The 20,624-nt window shown below is 38.3% G+C and overlaps 1 protein-coding gene and 1 long non-coding RNA gene across 9 annotated transcripts; one reads left to right on the top strand and one right to left on the bottom strand.

Annotated features, from left to right (window-relative positions):
- Positions 1 to 1,644: 1,644 nt before the first annotated feature.
- LOC103984321 (uncharacterized) lies at positions 1,645 to 3,661 on the bottom strand. The gene is made up of 2 exons (XR_010513324.1): positions 2,094 to 3,661; positions 1,645 to 2,003 (listed from the first exon to the last, which is right to left on the bottom strand). It is a non-coding gene; the product is annotated as an uncharacterized LOC103984321 (long non-coding RNA).
- Positions 3,662 to 4,825: 1,164 nt separating this feature from the next.
- On the top strand, positions 4,826 to 20,280 carry LOC135673386 (serine/threonine-protein kinase EDR1-like). 8 transcript variants are annotated; one of them, XM_065182321.1, is made up of 17 exons: positions 4,826 to 5,055; positions 8,122 to 8,544; positions 8,649 to 8,852; positions 9,916 to 10,107; positions 10,258 to 10,517; positions 11,261 to 11,386; positions 11,569 to 11,661; positions 13,035 to 13,130; positions 14,394 to 14,480; positions 15,203 to 15,323; positions 16,932 to 17,202; positions 18,120 to 18,243; positions 18,323 to 18,342; positions 18,472 to 18,628; positions 19,376 to 19,664; positions 19,759 to 19,831; positions 19,931 to 20,280. In XM_065182321.1, the coding sequence occupies exons 2-17, from the start codon at positions 8,317 to 8,319 to the stop codon at positions 20,011 to 20,013; spliced, it is 2,424 nt and encodes an 807-aa protein (XP_065038393.1). In that variant the 5' UTR covers positions 4,826 to 5,055; positions 8,122 to 8,316; the 3' UTR covers positions 20,014 to 20,280. The 8 variants fall into 8 exon arrangements, with proteins under 8 accessions (XP_065038393.1, XP_065038392.1, XP_065038396.1 ...); XM_065182320.1 differs by having other exon boundaries at positions 11,258 to 11,386; XM_065182324.1 differs by lacking the exon at positions 11,261 to 11,386.
- Positions 20,281 to 20,624: the final 344 nt, after the last annotated feature.

Genomic DNA, 20,624 nt, shown 5'->3' with positions numbered 1-20,624 from the left:
CGCTCTCCCCACACAAGTCACATTATACATATCTAAACAACTTTATAGATATATCCTTATCAAAATTTTAAACTATGCATTCCACCCTTTTAAATTTCGATGCAACCATATCTATCCAACCTCCTCTGTTAACATTCATCTATAAAATTGGATTAATCACTACTGAACATTGTTAATAATATATTTTTTAGTAATTTTATTAAAAAAATCAAATACTTAATGTATCTATATTGTTCTTATCGTCGTCATAATTATTAAGAGTTATGTATATAGTAAAATCCTTAAGATTCTTATATTTTTTCTTACATGCCATCTCATTTTTTATTTACATTTTAGAGCATCTTTTTTTTATGAGATAATTTTTTTTCAAATCTCTATCTTACTATCTTTGACTCTACTCTGTTGTCCCCGTCCTTTCTTCCTCAGCATATCCTCTCTCTCTACCAAACCTTGGCATCTCTAACTCTCCTCCGTGCATCCTCCTTCTTTCTCGGATCTTGAAACCATTAACTCTCCAAGAAACTTATTATTGCCCCTCTATTACTATGATAGGCGCAACCTCACCATCATTGACGAGCATTGTCATATGCTCTCATATCATTGGGGCAATATTAAGGGACATGAAAGTAAGTGAGCGATAAAAAATCGAACGAAGTTGGGAAGGAGGAGGATGACATAAGATATAAGGACGGAGAGAGGAGAGGATGCGAGGGTGGTGGCGACCATGGTAACCAAGAGGAGGAGATTAGTTGATGAAGAAAGCATAAGGGTGGAGTTTCAGCTACTAACTTGATGAGAGGCTAATTATATATATATATATATATATATATATATATATATGCTCGCTAAACTATAATTTAGATTAGTAAATATGGTAAATTACTATAAGATGATATCTTATCGAAGATGCCATCGAAGGATCGTCCAACACTGTAACATCTGAAGCAAGAGCATGTAAACTATTAAATTAATGTCATTTGAGTTGATTAATTTGGCAATCACATATTTTATCATATAAGCATGCACTCCACGTCATCATGCATGTCATCCTGCCAAATGGCGACCAAACTAAAACTGACCTCACGGTTTAAAGAATTTAAAATTATCCAAATAATTCATTTCATGGAAACATTAATCCTTTTCATATTCTTCTCATGGAGGTTTGAATGGATCTTTTTGTGAGATGATATTGGTGCAATTTAATCTAAAAAATTCATATTAGGACCCATATAGCTAATAATTCTAATAGATGCTTTTCATATGCACTAATTCCATTATGCCCTCTAAGCTTTAATACCTTATTTGGAAGAAGAATTCAAACCATTAGTAATTGCTTATCGGGGCGATCAAAGGAACTAAATCTTCCTTCTCGGTTGACAGACATATTCTGTAATATTTGTGCTAATGGTCATGAAAAGCTGATTGCTAGTAGAAAGGCTTCATGCTTATCCTTCACTTCTGCTCTCTCTGCCTCTGATCTTTATATTCTACTCTCTCATGGTTCTGAAAGATGTGACTGTAATCGCACAATATTTTCCACTTTTCCCATATTTCTTATCTTAATTGTTGAAAGAGATCATAGTTTAGATTAGGTTGAAAGAGATGGAATTGTGCTTACAAGAACACAAAAATTGGGCCTCAGAATTCAAGAAGCAAGTTGCTGTCAGAATTGGAGTGCTCCCTCTACTGCAATTTGACAGAACAATAGGCAGAATTAGCTGATCCAAGACCACCATGATTGATCTACTTCACCCATTTTAGCTCTTGCAAACATATCCCATGAAGACAAAAGAAGAGAGGTCTTTTATCATGTTGTGATTCCGCATGCTTCATCCCTCTGTTCCCATGATAAGATATCATGTTTGCAGTAGATGGAAGGAGGAACTAAGACCAGTCGGAGGAGTCATTTGCTTTGCTCATCTCTGCCTCGAGCGCTTCCATTTGCGTCTCCAACTCCTTCAGCTTCTCGTTCATGCGGTTTAGTCTCTTCCTCGCAGCCTCATCTGCAGCAGTTAATTTGCATGTCACGCGAGAAGACAACAGCTGAAGGCATAACATCGAAGAGACACGGCAGTGACGGAAGAGAGGGGTACCGAATTGGGCGATGAACTCGGACACAGCCATTACATGACCTGTTGCAGTGGTGATGGTCGTCGAGGCATCTCGAGCTACTTGAGCCTTCTTTGATCCCACCTCCTCTTTCCTCGCCAACATACTGTGAGTCGAAAGCTCTCTTTCCTTCTTCTTCGTTAAGTTGAGGCTGCTCCCAGGGCTTCTGCAGGGGTTTAAATTTAGTTGCCTTGGCCTCCAAGTACTGCTCCACGTTGCCATGTTCTCAATGGTTCTTTTCTTGGGGAAGGGGCTTGGGATGAGAATGGGACATGGAAAAAGTCAAGGTCAAGCTTGGGGCTTGGATTAGATTTGACTGGCGGCTGCACTTCCGCCATCAATCTCACCCGGATCGGTCAAAGATGCCTTCATTTTTGCTTGGAGGAACGGTTGAATCCGAGGCCTCCTTTGTCTCCAAAGCACCATCAATCCCTCAAACACCTTGGAATACCCGGCAAGTTTGGAAGGGATCGGAGAAGAAGAAGGCATGAGTCATGATTGCTATGTGAGTTTGGCTGGATTCCCACGGCTGCCTGTGCACTCACAGGCTCTGAGCGCAGCATGCAGGCTATCCATCTCCTCCAGCGACGGTCAAAGCTGAGACCAAACAAAACGGAAAAGTATTCTCACGGGTGTTCCCACGAACAGCAACCGCTTTCATTTCCTTGGATCGAAGGCAATAATTGCTCCCGCGGAGATGTTGCAGATCGTAATATTTCCAAATCACAGTTGCCTTAAGACACAAAACATAGAATGATCCAAATACAGTTCATTCCCAATTCCCACACACAGCAGAGAGGTCTGTCACAGATCCAGTCACCTGCGCAGTCAAAGTCGAGGTTTTGAATTCAGCAACCCGGCTTTCTCCATGTCAACAAAGGAAGTCGGCGGTCGTCGCCATCGACTACCATGTCTCCGGGGCCGTCGTAAAAGGAATGTTTCTGTACAGACCGCGTCAACGTCGAGGTTGGGCATCAACGAACGGGAGCCATGGACAGAGTTACTTCCAGGAGAAGCTTCACGGTAGATTCACCCAAGTTACGCAGTCAAAAGAGAAGGTGATCTGACATAGGATACATCCAGAAACAGGATCATGTTGCAAGGACGGAGGAATGGAGCTGCTTGCGCTCCATCGAGTTCTTCAGCATCATCGCACATGGATCCCATGAGAAGAAGAAAGATTTGGACTGCCGACCGTAGCGTTGACTTCGTGGTGTAAGAACCGAGAGGACGGTTGACTTCTGACGAATCAAAAGAAAACAGAGGCCGTGTGACTCGCGGGTCGCTGGTGGACTCACATGTCGGCGCCACTCGTCGATTAGAACAATGATCGGATGTCTATTTCATATCCTCAAATTCAGCAGGAAAAAGTTTTTTTCTACTGGTGTTCAAAGATCACGGCAAGGGCTTCCCTGTTTCAATCTCATAGTTGCTACTTTCTTATACATTTCCCCTGTATCACGTGAAACCCCTCACCGACCACTGCTCTCTATCTCACCCATCACGAGTCTCCATAATATTGCATTAAAATCGAGGTTTTATATGGATCCGCTCCTCCCACTTGAATATTTATGATGATAATTCTGTATATATAACCTGTAATAGAACACTGTGTTTTTAGGATCACGAAGGGTGAAATCAATGTCATTTGTCAACGCATTATTACCGGAACCTTTTCTTTTCTATCCATTCTTTGTTTATTCATGTTGTATATTATTATTTCTCAAAAGATAATTGCAAGGATCGTCAGACCACACCAGCAATTACACACGTCACTTTGCCGAACTTGTTACTCGTGTGGGTCCCGAAAATATTTGGAACCACCAATTAGGTACGCGAAAGGGGCGCGTCGAAAGGGTACGGAAGCTGTTGCAAAAATGTCGAAGCATTAAATTATCCCACCGAGAAGCACGAGGACGTGAGGACCACGGAGCAACTTTGTTCGTTTACTCGTGAAAATTATACCCGAATAATCACCTTCGATTTTAATGCGTGGAAGAGAGGCCTACTGCGGGACCCACGTACACGTGGGGGTGCAACGATGCGGGTGTTACAGTGGGTGGGAGGAGTCCCGACGTCGGTGGCATCGCGTGGAGGAGATGGAGCCAGCGAGCGGAAAGCTGGCGGCTGTGAGCCCCGGAAGAAAGCGAGATCCTTTTACACCCACGAACTACAACCCAAGAGGAGACCCAGACCATCACAAGCGTCGATTCCGTCAATCTCTTGCCCAACCTCTCCAACGTTCGGTGACATCGACGTGGGTATGGTTTCGAGTGGTTTAAGTAGGTGCGAATAGCTTTGCTTCCAAAAGCCCTGGCTCAAAGCGCACCCCGCACGTGATCGCCACCGTCGCTCTCGGGCTCCCACGCTCCGATCACAGCTCACGAAATCAGAGCCGTCGGTCGACCTGCCACGTTTCGACCGCGGCTTGGTTGCTCAACTCCATCCGCGTGGGACCCGTGCGTCGTGCGCGAGTCCGCATAACTATTTGGAATCATCATGCAGTCGAGGTCCGCCGTTGGACCCGATAAACCACTAACTCGATCCGATAACAAAGTAGACATGTTAACGCATCGAACTACCTATATGCGGACGCCCGCTGGGATACCAACCCGAGGAAGCCGCAGGATGCAGCGGACGGATTATTCTTTTAATTTCAAGAAATCGAAATCTCTCTCGCCCGTTATAAATACCTCAGGCGGCCCTTAATGTTTATTTCCTTCGCCGCCTCTCCAATCGCAGCTCGACTCGGCATCTCCGATACTCTCGGTCTCGCTGCTCTCCGCGCTCCCTTCCTCGAGTCCACCCCTCGGGATCGCGATCGGTCTTCGGGCCGCGGGATTCAGGTCCGCGGATCTGAGAGGCGGGTTCCTTTCCCCAAGATCTGGATTCTTGGACGAATCGGCCGGCCGAATTTGTTCTTCTTCGGGCATGAATTGATACGAGGTGCATTGGCTTGTTTCATCTCTCTTTGGAATTTCGAAATTGGTTGAGTTTGCGTTCGTGTTATCGCAGCTTCTTGCAGTCTTCGGGTTTCTTCGTCGTCCGGTTTTTTTCTGTATAATCTGCTTCATTTTGTGGTAAGAATGTCAGGGGAGCACTGAATCGCTGTCGGCACTCGGAAAAATTTGAACTTCTATTGCTGAATTTTGTTTACTATGAAGCCTCTATTCTTTTAAGGACAAGACAACACGGCACTTAGGGGATTCTGCAACCTGACGCACTACGAAGTACAGCTAGCATTTCTTCGGTTTCAGTTTATTGAACTCAAAATGAAATAGGAAAATGCTATAGAATTGGACATAGTTAAGTTAGATTGATGAAGGAAATACAAATCTAGTATTGGTTTTATTACTGGTTAATTTAGAATGACGTTTTCTTTTTAGCTGCCTCTTCTTCTTCTTGCTTGATAAAAAGAACTGTAAGGTGGATTTTACCAGCTCATGACTTGTTCTATGTAGCTCGACCCATTTAATGAATTAGCTGCTGGTGGGCTAGCTAGGGTTGATTTGAAACGAAGTTTCCTTAACGGTTTTTTTCTTTTAACTCAAACAAATCATGTTTATATTTGAACATTTATTTTTACAAAAAACCAGTTTATTCCTACCTCTAATTCAGCAGAATCAACCAATTGACGGGTTCGATTAAGTGTGAAGTTGAGGTTAATGCTTTTGGTTGCTCGGACACATTCATGTATGTGTTACATTTTTTTGTTTGGGAGGTTGGAATTGAAGTTTAGATGAGGTTGTATCTTTGATCTGGGGGTAGGGAATGGAGCATAAAAGTGCTTTATGAACTAAAATGACAGGAAATATAATTGTGCTACTGCCAATTGTAATAACTGATTAAGTTACCAAGAAAAACAACCTGATGATAAGGCAAAATCAATAATCACATGAGCATCCCTGATTTATTATGCAAGAAACAAGTTAATTTTCACAACAATATGCTCTGCATGCACACAAGCTGAACAGGTAGCAATTAAAGATATGAGCCACCTCCAAGTGCTTTATAAGATGACAAAATTTTCACGCAAACTCTCATCGGGGGCAATGTTCAGATGTCAACATTCATTGAGCTTTTACATGAGTTGGCTTCGATCGAAGTTTAGCATCTTACTAACTGAGAGGTCCATTCAGTCTCCAATCTGTCATTTTTTCTCCTCATTGAGTTCAAGTTACACTTGTTGTTCTAAAATTCAGTCTATACCACACATCTGCATATGCAGTCACATGAAAGCATCCCATAAGGCCTATGCAGCTTCAATACATGGTGTAATAACATAGGAAACATGTGCGGTTAGTGTGGCTGCATATCCTGTCATATCCTGTCCTCATGTTTGTGTTTTTCCATTACTTATACAACTGTAGATACTTATGTGGCCACATATACGGTCTGCCTAAGCATGAGTATGAGGTTTCATATGCATTTCATGTTTCCTTCCTACCATAGTTGCATACACATGTTACATGCATATTTATAATTAGTCACTGAAGCAACTTTTAGAAACTATAAAGATACTTTATAAATGCTCTTGACTTGACCATATTGTCTGCTTATGTCTATAACATTATCTGTACCACATGTGGGATCAGTTATTCACCTGCATACTGCTTATGTGTTTTAAGATACATTGACCACCGGCATAATTTGACTACTTTTTGGAACATTCTTCTATGTGTTGGACTTTAGTCACTAAGCCAATTAACGCTTGAGGGTGAGTTTTTATACCTTGTCACGTCTGATACCTTAGTCGTTAGATGAAATGTGACAAAAGTATTTAGAAGTATTGGCCAATTAACTTGGAAGTGTTGTATATTTTTATAAAAATAATAGTTATTTGAAGTATCTAAGATCTATTGACGGAGCATCTTGTTGATATCACTGTTCAGTTTTGATATAAGTATTTGGGTTTTTAACTGGTCTGCAGTTGTATTTGTTGGTTTCACATTAACATGAGTTTCAATTTGTCACTAATACCAATTCCTTTGCTTGCTTTGTTAAATCTACTATTTGGATAGTTATTTGAAGCATTTGACTTGTAACTGAGAAGTTCCTTGACAAATTTTGGTATGTGGGATGGACATGCTTGTTCTTTGAGCATTTGTATTCATATTATTTAATTATATGCTTCTTTTATGTCTAGATGAGTACTATTATTTATATTCTTTTTTCTGCTTGTCTAATTTGTGGGGATGGAGATAAGAATGAATATGTCCCCAAAACTTTTGCATGCTTGCACAGAGACTAGTTTAAGACACAGGATACCTTGCACTTTTCGTAGTTTCTATTTTGCTACCATTATTTGTTTCTAAATATTTAGTTGCATCTGTGGTCACTTATCTCAATTCAGTGATAGTTTATGTACAATTCAATTACCAATTGAAGAAACAAATATATCTGGTCTATCTTCATGGCAATTCTGCTTTTTTCTATATTGTGAAAAAAACATCGTATTATAATAATTGACATAAAAAGGTGTGCATGATGGAGTTGTAGTTCCATTGTAATCTGATTTGCATGATTGACACAAGCAGGCGGCAGGTGATTGTTCATGTTAAATAAATATTTGTGATATTGCTCAAACATACTAATAGAAGAAACAACATAAAGAAGAAACTGGATAAGGTCATGAGTGATCATGTATCCACTATTGAACATCTAAACAACTCAAAATGCCTTTATACTATCTGGAAGTACCTAAATTTAGAAAATACAGTGAGTTCAAAATTTCGAGGCTACTATCAAACAACTCAATTGACTCATTCGTATCATCTGTAGGCTGCTTATCACTTATAAAGATCCATATTTAAATGTCCTATCTATTCCATCTACCATGTGTATTGTATTAGAATGATTTACCTTGTACTTCTGGTATTAAACGTAAGATGAGGCTTTCTGCATCTTAAGAAAGTTCTTGTAAAATAATTAGTATTGAGTAGCCTATTTACTTTTTTAATGATTAGAACATGATGTAATATACATTAACCCTCTCTTGACCCTGCTTGGCAGGATCTTTGTGGATTGGGTTCCCTGATTCATGTTTATGCAGATCAATAAAGATGACCAGTATGTTGGCAAAAAGTGACAGAAAAGAAAGAGCATTCAGACCAATGTGGAACTGTCTAAGATGGTCATATAGGTACTGCTTCGTTTTCATGGGGTGACAACTGGGCAAGATGCTCTTTCATTTCATATTTTTGGAAGATGGAGATGACAGGTGATTCAGCACTATCTGAACAAGGGACTTCTAGTTCCACTTGGTGGTCCTCAGACTTTGTAGAAAGCTTTGAGTCTGTTTCTTTGGATCCACGAGAAGAGACTGCATGCAATATTGGTAAAGCTGAACTCTCATGTCATACTGCTTCACAGATATTGTGGTCCACTGGAACATTTTCTGGATCAATACCGAATGGGTTTTATTCTGTCATTCCAGTAAGCAGAGCCTCTATGGCTAAATATGTTTGTTGTTGGATGTACTCACTGAAGCTCTGTTAATTGTTCATCTGTTATTTTCTTCTTTAATTGAATTTATGCAGGATAAAAAGCTTAAGGAGCTTTATGAGACTATCCCATCACCAGATGACATTTATTCTCTTGGTATGGAGGGATTTAAGGCTGATATCATTCTTGTGGATGCGGAGAAAGACAAGAAGCTTTGTATGTTGAAGCAGTTGAGTGCAGCCATGGTGAAAGGATTGCACAGTAATCCTGCTTTCCTAATTAAAAAAATTGCTGGTTTGGTGAGCCATACATTTTTGTGTTTCCCTTTTCCTTGTCTTTGGGACAATTCATATTGATTTCTTTCTACTCCAGAGCCTGACAGTCCGTGTACCTTCAGAAAATCGGTTTTTCAATTTTTATTACATGATTTGCCAGAACATACCATAGTACAAACTACAAAGTACAAACTACAAACAAGGGGGGGACTGGGGAGAGAGCGAAGAGGAGGAGAAAGGGTGGAGGCAACAAAGAAGAAGAGGATGAGACAACGGTGCAATGGAGAGGAGGATGAGGTATACTGATTTGGTAGGGCTGGCAGGTGGGGTAATAGCAGGCGGCGGCGGACATGAGTGGCAGACAAGGGGTGGTTCTGGATAGCTGAGCAGTCACACACGATAAAGGTGTAGGAGATGAAGCATGGTTTGATCTTAGAATCTTTAATTTTTCAGATTAAAAAAATAAAAAACTAGGCCAGGCTTGGGCTGCACGATAATTTGATTCACAAGGCTCACCGGACGGTCAGCGCTGTATCTCAGATGAACCACCTGAAATTGGGCCATCTACGTGCTGATTCACACCCGAACTGGTACAAGCCGAACGGTGTGTATACCAGTCTGGAGATAATTGTGTTCCTTGTTTTAAACTCAGAAACTCTCTTCTCTTATTTCTTTTACAATTTGTCTACCGGTGTGGATACGTGCTGATTCACACCTACAGCACCTCTGTCAACATAGTAATGGTAGAGCCAGTGACAATTGTGTTGGTCCTGGTGGTGGTGACGTAGTGACAGCATTACCATGATAGTAGTGTTGTAACCGTAGCGACGTAGGTGTCATAAGTGCTGTAGGGATTGCTAATCATGATGATGATGGTGACTGTGAGGATGCTGATAGTGGTGGTGCTATAATGGTGATTGACGTTCTAGTGGTTGCAAAGTGGTGGTGTGGAGTAGTCATAATATAATTGGCTATAATTCAATAATTATGTTTTGGGTCAAAAACATGCATGTTTATAAGCAGTTAATTATCATTCAGAAGAATGCTCATCCTTAGCCTTACATGGTTGATTTCTGTTGTGGATCAGGTTTTTGATGCCTATAAACGCCCGACTTCAGAGTTAAGTCCTGCAAAAGCTGCAGCAGAGGATATTTCTCACTGGATGGATAATAAAGGCGTCCAACTTTTGGGGCAGATTAGGCATGGATCATGTCGACCTAGAGCAATTTTGTTTAAAGTTCTTGCCGATTCTGTCGGTCTTGAGAGTAAACTTGTAGTGGTAATTTGTCATTTTTTTAACACTAGGATTATGTTACTAGTTAGTCCATTAACCGTAGGAATTTCATTATAAGTGCATAGCTTCTTAAGGGATCTTCAAGGTTAAATATGTAATGATAATTCTTTGTCCCTTTTTTTCTATTTTGTACAGGGCCTACCTAGTGATGGTGGTGTTGAATGTGCAGATTCTTACAAGCATATGTCTGTGGTAGTTACTCTGAATTCTGTGGAATTGCTTGTTGATCTGATGCGCTTCCCTGGGCAATTAATCCCATTTTCCACCAAAGCTATATTTATATCCCACATTTCTGCAGCAGGGGAGAGTGACTCTGCTGAGAATGACTCTTGTGATTCTCCCCTCGAACCCAATAGTCCACTATACGGGCTTCCTGACAAATTGGAAGCTGAAGGGTATGCCGCTTGCAGCACTAATATTGATTCCTTGTACTTCCACTTCACCTTTCGTTATTTAATCTATGAAACTGTATCATATTACAAAACCATGTAATTATCTATCATCTCATTACAAATATTTAGACTCTGTTCTTTGTCATCAACCGAAATATATCAGTGTTGATTTAACTATTATTTTTATTTCTCAACTCGTGTGTCATTTTCTGTGTGGGTTGTCTCTTTTTTTTGGCATTCTTGATGCTGTTTTTCAACTGATATGCAACTCACCTGTTTTTCTCATCTGCAGAATGTTTTAGTTGTTTATGTAAAAATGAACTGGTGGAGGGTTGAAATACCTATAACCTATTTACTAAGAAGTGTAATCTTTCTATGCCAAAATAAAACAAGTGGACCTTTCTCCTTAGAAGAATATTAAATGTTTCTTGGGATGATAATGATTTTGTTAGTAGTAGTCCTTTTTTGATGAACACCTCTTATCTGGTTGTCTTTAGGAAGAAGAAACTGTGATATTGAGTGTTACTATGACCCATCGAATTATTTTTTGGATTTATGTTTGTGATGCTCTCTGAAAATTTGTTGCTAGCTGCCCTTGTTTTTGGTTCTTTTCTGTTTCTAATGATGGACCAAATCCAATTTTCTTTCTCACTCTTACTCTTTTGTAGTTATGTTGCCACAGTGCAACCTTTAGCTCTACTATATTTTGCTTTAGGCATATCAATACTGTTTACCTTTTCTAGCAGTCCTGAGCAAGATGAAAATCCCCAGTCTTTGTATCAGAGAAGAGTTGATGCATCATCTAATCTAACTGGTCCAACACTACGTAATATTATGCTGAGATCTACAACTTTTACTGAAAGAAAGTTAAGGTAATATTACTATACTAGTTTAAATGGTGTAAGGTTAGATTCTTGTTTCTTTCATGGTCTCTTTGCTAGAGTTAATCTTAAACAATTTACTGCGATATGCTGCTTATTCCATTTTGTATTTTGAAAACTAAATTGTCCAAGCTACATCTGTCTGCCTTTGACTATTTGGATCGTTTGATCAGTGCATCTCATAGTGAACCAAACATCGCAAATGCTATTGGGAGGCACAGCCACAGGAAGGCTGTTGCGGGACAACTGCGCACTGCTAGTTCAAGGTTGTTTTATAAACTGGTTATGAAAAACTTTATGTTTTACTTGAAGTGATTTACATGGCCTTGGTTCATGGTAAGTTTGCTTGTCACACAGTTGGAGTTATAGAAATTGCATCTCTGTATGCAAGGCCTAAGGCCGTGTACATGTGATAATCCTCAGACCACCACTTGGTGGGAATTTTCTGTACTTGGCCACCCTTCATTTGCCTTATGCATCTGTAAACTAACTCAGGTGTTAGCATCTCCTTTCCTACTTGAGAAAGCTATGCTGTTCTTTTTCCTATCCACTATTCAAAAGTATTACTGAGTTAACTGATCTATGCTTTAGGATCTGTATTTCAGTTACTAAAGAAGTAAAGAGAAATAGAAGATCCATTGAATTGAGAAGATTGGATTATTGTATTGGGAATTGAGAAGATTGCAGTGCCTGTGTCAATCATGTCAATCTGATCCAACTCTTTCATTCTGTTGTCATTAATATCTTTTAAACTCCACACAAGAATTAAATTCTTTCTGTCAGATCCACAAATTTTCATTGGCCACGATGATGGTGAGCCCCAAAGATAAACGTCATCCATATAAAGCCCCCAAGTAAAAGGACATTTATTAACCTGCAAACATTTTATAGTAAACTTGTTTTGGAGCTCGGAAGGATTTATTGGTTCACCCTGATCAATTGTTTATGCAAGAGGGAAGTTTGGTTTACTTTAAATGACCTCCTTCTGGAATTTGTTTTCTTAATTCGTACCTGTATCTTTTGTTGTAAAAACAATTCTGGTATCTCCTTTGTTGTTTCCAGAATCCGTTTTCTTAATTTGTACTCGTCTTTGTTTGTTTTAGTAAAGATCTCATTTGTTGTTATTAAAAATAAACTTATATTTAGTATTGTCCTACTTGGTGCCCTTGGGTGACATGCAAGGTTCCAAAACATGGGAGTGCCTTAAGCATCTAGGTTATTTTTTGTGATGGCACAACGATTTGGCATTCAATTTTCTGTAGCCTTGAGCTTGGATAGATTGTTACAAGTTTCAACTTTCAAGTTTACAAGATGTGCAGAAGTCTTTACTAATATGCCATGCCATCAACCTAAGAAATAGAAAGAAAGTTCTTAACCAGAGACATTTTCGAGGCATTATCAGATTTTCAGAAGTGAAAGTTTATTGATTGAGTGTATATTTTAAATGCTTCTATCTCAACGATCAACTTGTCAACCTACTAGAATAACCATGAAGGATACATATTTATGCAATTATCCAATGAAATGCCTTGTTTGCATAATCCAATGTGATATTTCTATGGATTTAGTCACTTTCTTTTCTATTATTCTTGTGCTCTTCAGATGTGCTGAGCAGAGGTATGTTTGGTTTCTTTTGCAGTCCAGAGCATCCCCTCTCTAGAGCACGGGGGCGTTCCATACTTAGTGGCGACAGGCAGTTATTTAGAGAATATACGGATGGTGTAGCTGCATCAAGGTTCTTTAACTTTGCGTCTAGATGTCACACAATAATTATTATAGTTTTCTCTGAATGTTTTTGAACTTTTTTAATCTAACTATTTGTGGCTTCTGTGTAAATACAATGAAGATTTTTCTTTTTGTTTGCAGTTTTTCTAATGCAATTTAATTGCTGTATACGTTGGTGACAATCTTTCTTTAGACATAAAATTGGTGCTATAGATATAGATCCCTAATGTAACCTAGTTGCTGCCTCTGATCCTTCCCCCTGCCTTGGGCGTTGTAATTCTCTCCCGTGTCCCTTTGATGACATTTATCTGGAATATAGCCATCACATGAATATTTTTTCTGCCATTCTTCGATGCTATTGGAATTTTGGGTTCTAGATCCCTGTGTCGTTGTGGTGCCTCTCTCTGAATTGGATGGGGTTCTTGTGCATCAAATTGTTGCAGAAAACTATTTTGAACAGTTTGTTCATTAATGAATATCTTTTAGATTTTCAAGCATACTTTGTCACCATATATACATGTATAGAAGTGTGCAAACTAGGATTATTCTGTAGGATTGTCAACATCATATAAGCAAAATTCGACAGTTTTCTTTTTTGGTGCTCATATCTTGTATTTATGTATGTTTCTGTATCTTTCATCATGCCTAGGAGAAAAGTGGCTGTTTTTTTAGGTCCATGAGACTTATAGGATAGGAGATATTCCTTCCTTTTTAATTTAAGATTGTAGAGGTATGATTCATTATTTCATTTTGCCATCTAGAGGAACAAATTTATCCATTGTACCAAGAATCAACTTCCAGAAGTTTTACATTACATCCACTGGGAATCTAGATTTGATGCAACTATTTTGATAAGCATCTTATGGATTTTATAGAAGTCAATGTGGAAAGAAAAAATAATCTTGAATGTAACTTCTGTTGTTATAAATAATACAGCTTTTCATTGTACTCTCTATCTTCGTGAAGATTTGGGCCAGCTTAGGCCCACCCTATCAATACTTGGTTCCATGAATTAATGTGATAGAAAACTAAGTGTAAATGTGATATTGACATGTTGGCAGAGACACACGTACTTTATAAACAAAGATAAGTATGCTTATCCTTATGTGTGTAGATATTTCAGGCAATTAGTTACTTCCTAACTTTTTGAGTTCAAGTATGTTTTTGCTATACAATCATTTTTCGTTGGTCCTGGTTGTGTCTATTGGTTTGGTAATTCTATTTGCATCTAAATGCTTGGCTGAGAGAACTTATTCAAGTGTTCCTGACACAGATCTGATGGCGCATCAACTTCTGATGTTCCTAGGATACGAAGAAGAAGCATCAGCATTACGCCTGAAATTGGTGATGATATTGTGAGGTTGATGTTTATTCTAACTGGACTTACTTTATTTGTCTATACCTCATTTATATTTATAGATTTGTTCATGTTTATGATTTTTCATGGTGTCCTGTGTTATCCACGAACATTCCCCTTTTTTCTCATACATCACATAAACTCTGTGATTGTGTTCTCTAAGAAAACTGTTTTTCCATTTAATCTGTGCCTTTTACTTGGAAGCATGTCCAAAATGCAAAATGTGCATTAGTCTATGTGATTAGGGGTAAAGTGCTCCCATACATCCCAGCAATTTGTACACCATGTAGCAACTTAATAGTCTATTTATTCTCTGATTTAAATTAGGTGTTAGCTGGCATCAAACTTGTGAAAACATACAAAGGTGGGCATATGTTTGTATAGAGTAAATTATTATTGGATGCATAATTGACATTGCAGACAATCTGATAAACTGTGGCTATCTGAATGTGAATTCTTAAATCAATTTAACTGCGTCCAGCATCTGCATTAGGCCCCAAAATGATGAATTCTTGTTAAACTGACTTTTTGTGTTCCTAAGGCTGGCACAGTTCTTTATTTTTTTTTTACCTTATGCAGTAAAATATGTACCTTGTCCTTTTCTCAAGACATGCAGGAATCAGTTATTTACTTGAAAGTTCCCTCTTCAAATGAATACAAGATATGAATAATCTATTATTGCTTCAGTCCCATGTTTTATTAGTCATTTTTCTGATTTCTAACAGGGCTGTTCGAGCAATGAATGAAACTCTGAAGCAAAATCGTCTCCTACGGGATCGTGGTGATGAAAGTTCATGTTTGTTCTCCACAAAAGACAAGAATCAGTTGAATGATCCACCAAATAATGTATGTTAGCCACTACCAAAGTTTAGTAAATTTTGACACACATTCTCTTTTTTCTGTAAGAGCATATCCATTTAGTAACTAGAGAGCATGGTTATCAGATACCAGCATACAACAATTTAATACAACAACAACAAAAGCATAGTGTTCCAGCTATTTGGGTACATGGATCATTTCCCATCATGGAGATTTGTGTAATGCAATATCTCTAGTTAAATCATGAATATTCAGGTCTCTTTATATTGTTTCTTTTGAAGTCTTAGGTCTTCCTCTTATGTCTTCTTACACCACTAATCATAATCGATTTACATTGTCTAACCATAGCATTTATAAGCCGCCTTTGAATATGTCCATGTCATCTACTATATAATATTTTCTCACTTTATCTCTATGAGGCCTTCATCTAATTGTTATCAGATGAAAACATTTGTATCCCATCTTTTCTAGGAACTTTGCATATCCACCTCATCACTCTTATTTTAGCTATATTAACTTTTCATGCAGTTTATTCCTAACTACCTAACACCATGATAAACATGATTGTTCTGACAACTTTCTTTTAAAACTTTCCATTTAGTCTAATGTGAACATGATGGTGAAACAAAATCCTGGTGCATCTCTATACTTCAATACTCCTGCTTGTGCTCCGAATATCTTTGTCAATATAAACCTGTTTAACATGTATCCAAACATGTTGTTAACGATAACCTCTCTTGTTGATTTGGCTTAATGGTTCACAGTGTGAGTCCATTATTAAATCTATCCTGATATGGGACATTTGAGTTCTCATCTTGGATTTCTGTAGCTTTTGAAGGTTTCTTGTGTTGAATTATACAAAGCTGATGGTAGCATCATTGAAGATAACAGCTTCCATTATAATCCTGCACTCTCTTTAACTTTTTCTACTGCTGAGATAATTGCTAATGCTTGTTTGTTGTTTAGTTATAATTTGTGTATATTCATGCATCCTTTATGTTTTAATACCAAGACAAAGGGAAATTCGTCTATTAATCTGCTTCACGTCATTTTCGTTAAACTCCATTTGCATGTATATTGATAATGTAGCTGAAAAATCATAGTGAAGAAGGTTCAAAGGAGCTTCAATAGACAGTGTTTTATAATTATTCATTCTTGGTTGTAATTAATGCTGATGCCGCACGTGATGTTTCTCTCTGAACTTCTATTCTCGGTTTGGCTGATTTTGCTGCTTCAAGCATCAGTATCTGCTAGATTAACAGGTTTTAAAATGCCACTGGATTTGGTCATGGATGTTGTAGAAGTGGAGTTTTCATTGGTATTTTCTAATCATGAAGATTAGATGGAGTTTTTGAATCATGAGTCAATATTTAGCAATGTATTACTAACACTGCTTCCTGATTATGTTTTGTGTCAAGAAAATTTATGTGGAGTTTTAATTAGAGATTTTGATATGAATTGATTATCTAATTTTCCATGTTTGGTCCACATCAGTTTAAATTCTCTTGATTCCTACTATGTTGATCACCTCTTTTCATCTGTGTCACACTTTTTTTTGGAAGTTTTAAGTGCTTTTGTGAAGTTAAGCATATTATTTGTCATTTAGGTTTCATATTTCTTTCCTTTATTGGTCAGGATGAAGCACCTTTTCAACATTCTGGGGCATATAATAGCTTAAGAAAACAGTCAGGTTCCAATCAGAAGGCTATATCATTGCCTTCCTCTCCCCATGAGTATAGTAGTACGAGTACTGAGAGAAATGGAGATTCTTCAAGAGCAGAAGACATGGTTTTAACATGGAACAAAGTTTTGCAGTCATCATCATTTCTTAATAAGCCTTTGTTACCTTTTGAAGAATGGAACATTGATTTCTCAGAATTAACTGTCGGCACACGTGTTGGAATAGGCAAGTTATCTTGTAGCTTGCATCTGTTTTCAGATTTCAGTTTCCTGATCAGTATGGTAACATCCATGTGTTAGTTGATAGGCATCGTAGAAAGCTAGTATATTCAATGGAAGAAAATGCTTTACAAAATTTCTTGCTAATTTTTGTTATTAAATATCTTTTTTTTTTCCAGTACATAATTGCATGATACTTTTTTGGCAGAATGCACCTACCCATGTCTGGAGTTAATTAATACCCATTAATATATGGCAGTAATTGTGTATATTTTCATGGTTCATTGCTTTCCTTCTGCTGTCAACATCCTCAGTTGCATGTTTTCCTTTTTGTTTTTGGGCACAATGTAACTGTCTGTTTTTGAAGTTAGTGTACGGTGGTAATTGTGTATATTTTCATGTTCATTTCTTTCATTCTGCAGTCAGCATCCTCAATGTGATGTTACAGTGCAACCAGTCTGCACACTTTTGTGTCGTGATGGCAATGATACATGCTAACCTGTAATACATTGAGAATATGGCATGGAAAGAATCACAAATGCAGCTTCTTGGTTTGCACATAAGAATGTAACCCTATTAGCTGGATGCCTTCCAAAATTTTCCATCCAGAGGCAGAGACTTTTAGCTTAAATCTCTCTGCCTCAACAACCCCGCCCGGCCCCTCCACACAGCCCCCAACCCACCCAACCCTCCCCCACGCCCCCCCTCCCCCCCCCCCCCCCCCCCCTCCTCTCTCTTCTTCCCTCTTTCTTTTATGTGCATACATTTGAGGTCACTTTTGCATTCCAAAATTTTATTGTTTGCAATAGCTTTACTTTAATCTGTTCCATTCTATTCTTTCTGTTATATTCTATGCCAATTTCTTGATCCCTGAAAATAAAGCAGACTGTATATTTGAGAGGAATTTGTTCAACCTATCTTTAGGTTTCTTTGGTGAAGTTTTCCGTGGGATCTGGAATGGTACTGATGTTGCAATAAAAGTCTTTCTGGAACAAGATCTGACAACGGAAAACATGGAAGATTTTTGCAATGAGATCTACATTCTAAGGTAAAGAATTCTTGCATTCAGAGAAATTGGTTTTCCTTTTTTTCTCATGGTTATTCTGACTAGATTTTCTCTCTTTCAGCCGTCTTCGACATCCAAATGGTAGTATATTCATCCAACTCAAAGATTCTTCATAAAATGGTCTTTTTGAAATATGAAACTTGTGTATTTATATGTATCATTCTGTACAGATTGTTTTTTCCCTGAAATGTTGATTTATTCTTTTTTCAGTCATTTTATTTCTCGGTGCATGCATGAGGCCTCCTCACCTGTCGATGGTAACTGAATATATGGAGATGGGATCTTTGTATTATCTTATGCATATGAGTGGCCAGAAAAAAAAGCTGAGCTGGCGTAAGAGATTAAAAATGCTTCGTGACATATGCAGGTGCTCACATATTATGTCCAATATTTATCCTCCATATTTGATAACATTTCATCTCCTATGAATTTTCTTTTAATTATCTGCTAAAGTTGCACCACGCTGATTGTGATGCCTTACAAAATTTATATTTTAGTTTAAATAACTATACAAATCTTTAGGTAATTTTAATTTCACAAAAACGTGATTGCACTGGCATTTATATTTCATGCTAATATCTCCCTTTAATAGGTTCTATAAGTTTGATATCTAAACTCTGCCTCCTAAATAAATATTGAAAATAGACGGTACATTTTGCTCCTTGTCATACTTTCTCATCTCTGGTTATTCAATCATGACATTACTTTATTGTATACTTCTTATTTAAATGTATTAGAAGAAAATTTGGTTAATAAAGTTCCTGAGTAATGAAATAACCCGTTGGTTAATTAGTTGCTCTGCTTAGGGGAGAAAACCCTAGAAAATAGTTTTGTTTTTTCACCATCAGATTGTAATTTGAGCATGCCTCCAAAAATTGAGCAGGGACGACTGGTAGTTGTCAATGCCAAAAAATAAACTCACTGGTGGTAGTGTTAAATATGCATATAAGAGAATGCTTTAGAAACTCCTTGGGTTTTTAATGTGTACCAAAAGTTGTCAAAACAAATGTTATTTAACAGTTCTTTCTTAAAGTTCCTAATCTCTGTTGAGATATACAAAGTGTTAAGTGTACAAAAAATGAACTGATGATATGTTTATTTTGTTTCTGGGCAGAGGATTAATGTGCATACATCGAATGAAAATAGTCCATCGTGATCTTAAAAGTGCAAACTGTCTTGTGGATAAACACTCGACAGTTAAGATATGTGATTTTGGGCTTTCTCGAGTCATGATAGATGGTCCCTTGAGAGATAACTCATCTGCTGGCACCCCAGAATGGATGGCTCCTGAACTCATACGCAATGAACCATTTACAGAAAAATGCGACATTTTCAGCCTTGGTGTCATAATATGGGAGCTTTGCACTCTCAATAGGCCATGGGAAGGCATTCCTTCTGTTCAAGTAAGCACGGGTCAAGTCTTCTCCATAATATCATCTTTAAATGAAGACGTGTAAGGTAAGAAAATTCCCTCACATGTATTTTTCTGTTCTTTAGGTGATATATGCAGTTGCCAATGAAGGAACACGTCTGGAGATTCCTGAAGGTCCTCTTGGCAAGCTAATCTCAGGTACTCCCAGATAGATCCGAATTGTAGTAATAATCTCCAAGTGCTATCAAGTAAATTCACTTTTGCCGATAGCTACCCTACCCCATATTTGTGTTGCAGATTGTTGGGCAGAACCACATGAACGACCAAGCTGTCAGGAAATCCTCGCCCGCCTGCTCGACTGTGAGTACACCTTGTCTTGATCTTTACATCGTAGCATCACGTGTACAGCAAGCCCAACTGTTTCCATTGTTGTAGATCTTCTTCTTCTTGTTCTTTTGGTGTAACCATGTAATACAAAATTTTCAAGCATCCTCCAAGTGCAAATTTTTGTGTCATTGTCTGTTAAAGAATGAGCACCAAGTGTTTCTTGAAATATATAAATGTACCGAGGGTGTGAGGCACGGCTGTTACCGTATTGGACTTTATTTTTGTTGCAAGGAATTAAGCTTGGTGACTTGTATGGCCTCTATCACTGCCCCTACTTCTGCGTATCATATTAATCTCTCTGTTTGAACTCACTTCGCATAGTGAGTGACATCCCTAGTAAAAGTCTCGCTACTTGGACGGGTTCTGCCACATAGCAACAGTTTACGTTGTAGCTTTCTAAATTAGCCGCCCCAATTGCGTGTGCTTTGTATGTTCGAAATGGGTGATAAGACCCTCCTCCCTACATCTCCCCCCTTCCTTCTTAACACTGCCCATGCGCAAAAGCGATCGAAATAACTCGATAGTTCGTTCTCAGCTAGGAAGGACGATAGTGAGTGAGGCTGTTCTCATGACGACATGAGTCGGCCCGAATCCAACAACTCTG

Source organism: Musa acuminata, chromosome BXJ1-5 (assembly GCF_036884655.1).
Source record: "Musa acuminata AAA Group cultivar baxijiao chromosome BXJ1-5, Cavendish_Baxijiao_AAA, whole genome shotgun sequence".
Classification (NCBI taxonomy): Eukaryota; Viridiplantae; Streptophyta; class Magnoliopsida; order Zingiberales; family Musaceae; genus Musa; species Musa acuminata.
This window is presented reverse-complemented; position numbering and strand designations above follow the sequence as displayed.

Excerpts from the sequence above, each read along its gene's own strand:
- LOC135673386 (XM_065182319.1), top strand. The coding sequence starts at position 8,317 with ATGGAGATGACAGGTGATTCAGCACTATCTGAACAAGGGACTTCTAGT. Across the intron at positions 18,629-19,375 it reads ATGCTTCGTGACATATGCAG|AGGATTAATGTGCATACATC; the intron begins GTGCTCACATAT and ends GTTTCTGGGCAG. Across the intron at positions 19,665-19,758 it reads AAGGCATTCCTTCTGTTCAA|GTGATATATGCAGTTGCCAA; the intron begins GTAAGCACGGGT and ends TCTGTTCTTTAG.